Consider the following 9735-nt stretch of genomic DNA (forward strand, 5'->3'; position numbering starts at 1 on the left):
TTTGGCAGGACACGACACGAACACGATGGACCAACCACGATAGATTAAAAGTAAATAATTAAAAAAACCCTTAAAAACACTCCAAGCACGACAGTGGCATGACACGGCAAGGCTTCGCCCTGGCCATGGGCCGGGAGGAAATGAGTCGGGCACGGCACAAAGAGCCTCCAACCCGTGCCTAGGCTGGGACTGGGGGAGGGCTGGGCACGACGGGCTGACACAAAGCCCGGCCCGGCCCACTCGATTCCTGCTCTATATGCGACAAACAATTACTCTTATCAATTATTAAGTGAGCCACTTGTGAATCATCAAAGAAAAATAATTGGCTCTTATTAAGATGAAAAGTGTTCTGCAGAGGATGGTTGACTATAATCTCTAACACATGTTCAGTTGTTCCCAAATCCCAAGTGAGCTCAGTTTTTGCATCTCCTGCTCATCCCTGAAAATTTCAAAATGGCCCAACTTGGTACCCAAATTGCTGAAAAACTCATCACAGTTATTGGGACTGAGTTCATAAAGGAAATTTGTTTCATGTGGGGTCACAAATCTAAACTAGAAGACCTCAAAGATACCATCTCCACTATTAGGGATGTGCTGGTTGATGCACAACACCAGGAAGAGCTTTCCAACAAAACCCGAAACTATATCGAAAAGCTCAAGGCTGTTGTTTATGATGCTGATGATTTTTTTGACAAGTTTGTTACTTTGGCTGAGCTGAAGGAGCTTTCCAATGACAGTAATTTCTCTGAAAAGGTTCGCACCTTCTTATCTTCTAGTAACCCTCTTAGTGTTGCATACGCAATTTCTCAAGGAGTTAAGAAAATAAGGAAGAAGCTAGATGCTGTAGGACTTATAGCTAATAGTAATGCTAGTTTCGGAATCGTAGTGGACTGTCAACCCATCAGGAGTAAAATACAGGAAACTTGTTCTTATGCATACGTAAGTGATGTTATTGGAAGGGAGAATGACTTGAATGAAACTGTAGACAAGTTGCTTAGCTACTCTGCTTCGCAGCACGATGTTAGTTTTCTTACTGTCGTCGGTATTGGAGGGTTGGGGAAAACAACTCTTGCTCAATTGGTGTTCAATGATGAAAGAGTTAAAACTGAGTTTCCAATTAGGTTGTGGGCATGTGTGTCTGATCAGAATGGGCAAGAATTCGATGTGAAATCGATTCTTGCTCGGATTCTTGAATCAGCCTCACATGAAAGGAATTACAGCTCTGCAATGGATATTGTGCAAACCAAAGTTGGATTGATATTAGGAGGAAAGAAGTACTTGCTTGTTCTAGACGATGTATGGAACGAAGATCGTGAGAAGTGGCTTGAGTTAAGAAAATTTTTGATGGTAGGTGCTGCAGGAAGTAGCATTCTGGTAACTTCTCGTTCTAAAAGGACTGCAGAAGTGGTAGGAAATGAAACTATGTATGAGTTGAAAGGTTTGTCCCCTGAAAATTCGTGGCAATTGTTTGAGATGACGGCATTTGGAGCACAAGGTAAGCATGTAGATTCGCCTGAACTAGTTGAGGTTGGTAAAGAAATTGTCAAACAATGTGCTAATGTTCCTCTGGCAATAAAAGTAGTCGGAAGTCTGCTATTTAGCCAGGATAAAAGTAAGTGGCAATCCTTTCATGATAACGGGTTAGGCCGAATTAATAAAGGCGACAATAAGATTATGTCAATTTTAAAACTTAGTTACCGTAACCTTGAGTCTCCATTAAAGAGTTGTTTTGCTTATTGTGCATTATTTCCTAAGGATTTTGTTATAAGCAAGAGGATTGTAGTTAGGCTTTGGGCAGCACATGGATTTATTCTGCCATTTGAGGAAGGTCAAAGCATAGAAGATGCTTGTGAGGAATATTTCACAATCTTATTGCGAAGGTGTTTCTTTCAAGACGTAATCCTGAATGAATATGGTGAAGTTGTGACATTTAAAATTCACGATCTGATGCATGATGTTGCTAAGAACATAGCAGGGAATGAAATCTGTGTGATGAATTGTATTCCAAGCAACTTGGAAGATAAAGTTCGTCATTTGTTTCACATTGGAGGCGAAGAGAAGGAAATCACTTTTACTAAGAGTAAGGTCCGCTCTTATGTAAGACATGAATCCGAGTCCTTGTTTCCATTGGAAAGCTTATTAGGAAATTGGACATGTCTGAGGTCTTTGGACTTGCATGATATAAACATTAAGACTTTGCCTGATTCTATAAGCAAATTAATGCATTTAAGGTATCTAGATCTCTCGTGGAATATAAATCTCGAAGCACTGCCTAATTCAATCACAAAGATATACAACTTGGAAACATTAGACTTAAGCTTCTGCTGTGGGTTGAAAGAGTTGCCAGCCGATTTGAGCAAGCTGGTGAAACTGAGGCATTTGGATATAGCTATGTGCCGCTGGCTGCGTTATATGCCTTCACGCATGAACAAAATGACAAGCCTTTGCACATTGACGGAGTTTGTTGTGGGTGATGAAAATTCAAGCAAGGCACGGTGTGTTGGGCAGCTAGAGGACCTCTTGGCCTTGGTTAATCTTAGAGGAAGCATTACTATCCATATTCGTAAAAACTGTGGAAATAATGCCATGGTTGATGGCAGTGAAGGAGAATGTCGGCGTCTAAGAAACATGAAACATCTCAAGGAGATATCCATAGTTTTTCCTCTACAAATTAACGGAATGGATTTTGACCACAAACCAATTTTGGAGATGCTAGAGCCACCACCTAATATCAGGGTGTTAGAGTTGCGGTCATACCTAGGTGATGTGCTTCCAGCTAGGTGGGTAAGAGAAGGTCACTGGGAAACTTTTCTTCCAAACCTAGTGAAGATTTATATCAGGTTTTGTGACAGGTTACAGCATCTGCCATCCATGCGCAAATTCCGCCATCTGAAGTCACTGGTAATCCATAATTTGACAAATGTAGAGTACATGGAGGACATGAGTATATGCAATAGTAGTAGTGGATCAACTTCCAACTCAACATCAAGGGTAGAAGAAATTATATTCTTCCCTTCCCTTAAGTATCTTGAAATGTCGGGCCTCGACAAGTTAAAAGGCTGGTGGAGAGGGATCGGGTTGGATAACGGGCAGAACTTCAATTGGCAACCATCTTTTACCCACCTTTCACATTTGTCAATCAAGTTTTGCCCTAATCTGATATCATTTCCTCCTTGCCCAACGGTGAAAACTCTGCTTTTGGACAAGTTAAATGAAAATTTGCTCATGACATTGGGAAGCAAGGTGGAAATTCAGGACTTGGGTTATCTCAAATCACTCCCCATGGAACATATTAGAAGCCTTACTATCTCTGAGAATGAGATTGATGATTTATCAAAGCTCGAGGAGGCATTCAAGAGCTTCTCTTCCCTTAAACGGCTTGCGTTTTTTTCATGTAGAAATTTGAAAAGCCTTTCTATACCAAGTTGGAAGCATCTCACATCCTTAGAGTCACTTAAACTAGGGTTCATTCCAGAATTGGTATTATCCGATGAAGATGACTTGCCTTGGGAATATCTTCGTGGAAGTTTGCGATCGTTAGAATTAGCATCACTCCCGAAGCTCATGACTCTGCCTAAGGGAATGCAGTACTTAACCTCCTTAGAGAGCTTGTCAATCAAGAAGTGTGATAATTTAAAAGCGATACCAGAATGGATAAGCTTCCTGTATTCTCTTAAATCCCTTTGTATTAGCTCCTGCAATAACCTGAGATCATTTCCGGAAGCCATGCAGAATCTCGCCTCCCTACAGATGCTCGCGATTAGTGCCTGTCCAATACTAATAAAAAGATGTGAAGCTCCAAACGGAAAGGACTTCCCCAAAATTCAACACATTCCCTCTATTTCTATCTGTGAAACGTGAGTAGTTTCCATAAATGCTTTACATTGTTTAATTCTACTTTGGCCTGAATGTTTACTAATGATGGGTTTTTTTTTTGTTTTTTGTTTTTTTTTTTGAGAAGGATAGTTAGTATCTTGGTACAAGATGTAAATAAGCTCAATTAGTGCATTGCTGTTAATCGTAGCTGATCATTCTTTGTGTAACTAAGGATCCTGACAGCCTCACAGGATGGTTACTGACTGCAGGGGAGACTGACAGATTGCGCAGCAAAGTTTGCAGGGAATATGAGTGCCTGTCACGTAAAAATAGCATTGAAAATGATCTTTATTAGTCAAAAATCTTTTTAATTAAGTATCCTCACAGAATGGTCACTGACTGCAGGGAAGACTGGCAGATCGCTCAGCAAAGTTTGCAGGGAATGTGAATACCAGTCAACTTATCTGGTAGATTTTGTTCATACTATCCATCCCGAATCCATTAATTTTCAAATCAAACCCTACTCGGGTGTATGCAGTGGTCTCCTTTAGTCCTTTGGTTTAAATCCGTCTATGGAATTCTCAACACCCAACATTTATTCCCCGTCCGAGATGAGTCCACTTCGACTGATGATGATATAGACATGATTACTCTGGAAACACACTGTCACAACAACTGAACATTTTTGATTTCCTGTCCCCTTTTGGAATTCATGATGTCCAACCATTTTCAATGTTGTTCGTGGGATTGGTCACAGCAGTCTTCTTCTTTACACTCTTGCAAAACTTCACTTGTCGCCCGCCAGTATCCCTTTTTCCCCCACTTTCTTCATTTGATGTTTGGTTGGTTAAATTGTATCGATTTATTGTGCTGTTTAATTCAACACCTGTCGCTTTTATCAATTACTGTACTTCAGTACTATAGCAGGAAATGAAACTGGGAAAAAGAATTTACTAAGGCTTTGTTTGGATAGGAAAAAAGGAGGGAAAGGAAAGGGAGGGGGAAGGAGGGAAGAGAAAGGAAAAGAAGGGAAGGGGAGGGAGAATGGAGGAGATGATTTTCCCTCCAAATCTTGCCTATGTTGGTAGGGAAATAATTTGCCTTGTAGGAGGGAAATAGAGGGATCCATTTTCCCTCACCTCCAAATCTCTCTACCTTCATTTTGCTAACCAAACAACGGATTTCTCATCCTTCCAATTCCATCCCCTCCCTTTCCCTCCAAATTCCTCAATCCAAACACACCCTAAGAGTAAACACAAGGAAATCCTATGAAGCTCGTTAAAAAGAATTTACTTTGAACATAGCAGGAAATGAAACTGGTAGCATGAATTGTGTTTCGAGTAACGTGGACAAAATTTGTCACTCATTTCACATTGGAAGAAACCCAAAGGCAATCACTATTACTAAGAGTAAACACAAGGAAATCACTTTTACTGAGAGTAAGATCCGCTCTTATGTAATAGATGGATCCGACTCCATGTTTCCTAAGGAAAGCTTACTAGTAGTAAACTGGTCATTCCACAGGTCATCGGACTTCCAAGATATAAATGTCAAAGCCTTTCATGTTCCTCCTGGAATAAGTGGGAACATATTTTCATTCCGAATTGTCTCAAGAGTTACAAAATAATACATATATGATTACTATTACTAGTACAACAGAAAAGAAACCAGTTTTGTCATTCTGCTAACCCTACCCTTACAATGACTATATTACACCTTAAATTAAGTGACAACCGCCAAGAGACTACTAAGAACATTACACATTAGTTCTAACCAAATGGACCTTATCCACCTTTGGTGCATGCTCTCTTGAATGCTGAAGACTGGAAAACGAATCAACAAAAATCCTACAATCGTTGATAATGGTTTTACCACCGACAATTTGTTGATCCTTACTCACCATAACAGTTTCTTGAATGAATCAGAAAATTCGTTCCAAATCGTTTCCTTTGAGTTAAATCTTCTGCTTTAAAACATGACGTAATTGGATCTTTTGACTCTCCATCCTCGCCTCCACGAGTTTATTCTTTAAGCTGTGCCTTTGCACTCCACGAGGCCATTCAATACAACCCTTCATCCCCCTGCTAGCATGAGAATTTCCAGATTCAGGTGAGCTCCACCCGGCAATATTTGAAGGGCTAATCCCACCTTTACACGATCCACGATCGGGCGACATCGTAGACCCATTGGAAATTCTTCCGTTAGAAACCCGCCCATTAGAAAGCCTTCCATGAATACCATCCACCGGTATTGTCTTGTAACCGTCACCACTGTTGTTATTTGACCGCCAAAGCCTGGATATTGATTTCACTTTGTTTAGCTGCTTTGAGGAAACTGAGCAAACTTCACTGATTTCAGTGATTGGTGTCTCATCACCAACCTGCTCTTCCCATTCCGTGCAACTTCCTGACACATTACTATCCCGATACATTCTATTTACCGACATGATGCTTCCCTCCGGAGAAAAACTTGAGCCTCGATCTTCTCCATGACTGATGGTTTCCCACCCACTCCCATCATCATCCATGTCGCCACTTCGATAGCCATAGATATTTGAAAGTCTATGATGGTCTTTGTTATGGCTATTCATTTCAGGACTAACAGTTCTTACCTTAGATGCATGGCTTGCAGGGCTATATTCAACACACGGCTCAATTTCTCTTTCATCACTTTCAGCCATAGCCATTTCTTGCACAACTGCAAATATATCATCCGCATTCGACGGTTCATATGTAAACTCTTTGATGTCTTTGATGTTTATCGATGCAGTAGCTTTTTGAAACAATTCAGCCTCTCTCAGGTCATTGGCATCTAGCTTCACACCTTGTGACTTTAGAAATTTTTCCATCTTGTCAACCAGATAACTCATTTGGGAGTACTTCTGATCAAGAGCCACTTTGGCATCAACAAGTTTCATTTGGACTCGCTCTTCTCGCCAAACCTCAGCCATTTGCAACATTCTTCTCTCGTCTTCGACCTCCTCGCGAATCTTCATGCATTCTTTCTTTAGCGAATCCACTTCAGCCTTGTCTTCCCCTATTTCCTTTGCCAGCTCATCACACACTTCCTCTATTAACTCTCGGCTCTTCCTCTCTTTCTCATAGTCCTGCACGTATCTCTTTGCCGACAACTTGACTTCTGCCACCTCGTTGACCAGCTTGGAGTTGACCATTTCCAGTCTTTGCCGATTCTTCCTTTCTCGATTGAAATCACCTTTAATGTCCTCGATTATTGCACGGACTTTTTCATGTTCTCGGCTTCGCCAAGTGGCCCTTTCCTCACTGAGTTTCTTCAAGAAGTGTTCAACTTTCTTCTTTGACGACCGCCTCTCTACTTCCATCTCCTCTATGCGTGCCCGGGCCTGCTCAAGTTCTTTTTCAAGAGCAGAGATCGTGGCGGGATTTGCTTTTTGTTCAACTAGCTTTGTATCATTGGGATTTTCGTTGGATGGTTTCAAGCCAATGGGGTCCCACTTTGTAGCTCCCTCCATTGCATAATTTGTATATAGGATGGGAGGCTGTCTCTAACATAAGAGAACATAAAAACAAAGACCAGATTAGATTAGCAATTAAAACAAATAAAAACCATGTATTGACAAAAGAACATGTATCACATAGAGCTTTTCATACACTTCAGGTATAAAAGCCATATTTACAATCACAGAGGTCATCCCTGAATGTCTCTTAGGAGATCACAATCAACTACGAGTACATCTTTTTCTTTCTTGTAAAAATGATGCTGAAATTCTAACAAAGCTTATGTAACTCAAAAACCCATAGATTACTTCGAGGTGATCACACAAATGACACAATGGAGGGGAGCTAAAGTCAATTGACCATTTAACTATATTACATACCTCACAGAGATATCCATTAACGGGACCATTAACGGAGCAGGGACTCGTAAGTGGATCCTTAGCTTCAGAGCCACATTCTCTGCTACCGTGATGGCACGATAATTGTTCAATGCCATGGCCATTTGCTAGCTGCAGTCACAATAAAACCAACAGGTCAGTAAAAATGTCACACAATGATCCCATATAATCACAGAAATTAAACACACCACACAATGATCATCTGCCGATTTTCACCGTTCCTTCAAATATACTCCGTACCAGTCTTTAGCGGATAGATACTTGCAATAAATTCGGTGAAGTAATGTCAATCAAGCGGTATATTATTGCGATCAACACATTAACACCGCAATGTCGTTATTAACATCGCCTCAAAAGCACTACACTTCTTCAAACAAGCATAGCTTAAACTATGTCAGTCACAACATGAAACCGTACTCCATAACTAAAATATTCACCGGTACTCTATCCATCTTTATCATCCATATCCATAAGATACCCTAAGCTTTACTGTAGGCAATGAAATAATCATGAACCATTATTTAGTCCTATGTAAAATTGTCACACGCTTCACACCCATCTTATTCTAATTTTCGGAATCCTCAAGACTCCACTACCACTATAACATATTGACAACCCGACTTCGACATTCCTGTGCTAAAGATGTTACATTTTAAAATGAAGCTAAGCTTAAATACAAAATAAAAGCTTAATTTACCTAACATAATCCACCCACAACTACTATCAACATCAATTAATTCATCAATCTACTACCAAACACAATCATAAACCCAACAACAAACTAACTTCATTCAACTATTTATACACAAATCTCCCCTTAAAAATCATTCCCCCAAAAAAATCCTGCAAGTCTGAATTTTGTTTAGCTACATTATCGAAAACATTATACTCACCCCGTCCCAATCATTCGTTTACCTTGGATTAAAAAACGTCACAATGAATAAAAAATTAAACAAACCATTGGGGCCAGGTAGTAATTGTACAAAAAAATAAATGAAAAAGAAACCTTAAACCCTAATCGATCTCCTCCAGCAATGTTATCCTCATTAGTGGCGGCAGCAGCAGCCTGCATTCGCCACAGCGCAGCGCCGAGTTTACGAGCCGATAAAGGGGGACCATCTCTAGCTCTCCTAGACTTACGCCGGAGTTCCGGCGGCTTATCCTCGTCTACATTATTTATAGCAGCTGATTCTCTATCCTGACGGTGGTCCCATCGGAGGAGAGGGGTAGACGGCCCGCGGGCGACGGCGGAGGGCTTGCGTGGAAGGCGAGGGGTAGTTTTGGAAGGTTTACGACGAGGGAGGGGTATTTTGGAAAGAAGATCTTGAGGTGTAGGTTTCGAGGAGAGGAGAGTAGTGGTTGATGAAGGTGTGATCTTCATTGCTCGTGATTGAGGTTGAGATACGCCATTGGTGAGGGGTAAAGTTGGAAACTTTTAAAGGTTTTTTTGTGGGGGAAGACTGGGAGGGGAGCTCGAAAATGAAGTAGAGAGGTGGAGAGAGAGCGGGGTGAGGGAGGAGAACGGTGATGTATTAATGTACGGGGTCAATGAGTTAAACGGTGTCGTATGTGTGTATATGTGGGGTTATACGAGGTGGTGTGATTTTGATTGATTTCTTGTTCTTGGTGTTTTTCAGCGGTTGTGTAATTGCAAAGCGTCTTACTTGTGACGGGCTAATCCTGTCATAAGTTGAAGACCTCTCACAAAAAGGGAGAGGGGACAAGGTGGGGCATCCCCATGTGCTTCCCCATTCACCTCTTATGGGTATTTTGTGAGAGGAAATGGTATCCGTCACAAGGTTGTGACGGATATCGCCGTTTTCAATGAGATTTTGTGGTGTAATTGTGTTGTGGCTTTTGGAATTAACTAGTTGTTTCTCCGCGTGCGATGCGCGCGGAGAATCAAGGTATCATATGTTTTGTTGCAGAAGCTATTAGAGCGGCTTATAATGGTAATTAAAGTGTTCTGAATGTATTATTTAGTTGCTATATGCTAATTATTTTTCGTAATGTACGAGGCAGAATGTTTAAATCAAGTAATGTCT

General features: G+C 40.9%; 2 protein-coding genes across 4 annotated transcripts; one reads left to right on the top strand and one right to left on the bottom strand.

The window, feature by feature from the left end:
* The first annotated feature begins 305 nt into the window (after positions 1-305).
* On the top strand, positions 306-4718 carry LOC141617396 (putative disease resistance protein RGA1). Of its 2 annotated transcripts, none has more exons than XR_012531106.1 (2): positions 306-4139; positions 4222-4718. XR_012531106.1 is itself a non-coding variant. In XM_074434589.1 (2 exons), exons 1-2 carry the CDS (start codon positions 454-456, stop codon positions 3968-3970), a joined length of 3408 nt encoding a protein of 1135 aa, XP_074290690.1. In that variant the 5' UTR covers positions 306-453; the 3' UTR covers positions 3971-4718. The 2 variants fall into 2 exon arrangements, 1 of the variants encoding a protein (XP_074290690.1); XM_074434589.1 differs by having other exon boundaries at positions 306-3857; positions 3967-4718.
* Positions 4719-5360: 642 nt separating this feature from the next.
* Positions 5361-9304, bottom strand: LOC141617397 (uncharacterized). 2 transcript variants are annotated; one of them, XM_074434590.1, is made up of 3 exons: positions 8697-9304; positions 7673-7801; positions 5361-7339 (listed from the first exon to the last, which is right to left on the bottom strand). In XM_074434590.1, exons 1-3 carry the CDS (start codon positions 9069-9071, stop codon positions 5771-5773), a joined length of 2073 nt encoding a protein of 690 aa, XP_074290691.1. In that variant the 5' UTR covers positions 9072-9304; the 3' UTR covers positions 5361-5770. The 2 variants fall into 2 exon arrangements, with proteins under 2 accessions (XP_074290691.1, XP_074290692.1); XM_074434591.1 differs by having other exon boundaries at positions 5361-7333; positions 8697-9202.
* Between the last annotated feature and the right edge of the window lie 431 nt (positions 9305-9735).

This window comes from Silene latifolia, chromosome X (assembly GCF_048544455.1).
Source record: "Silene latifolia isolate original U9 population chromosome X, ASM4854445v1, whole genome shotgun sequence".
In the NCBI taxonomy this organism is placed as follows: Eukaryota; Viridiplantae; Streptophyta; class Magnoliopsida; order Caryophyllales; family Caryophyllaceae; genus Silene; species Silene latifolia.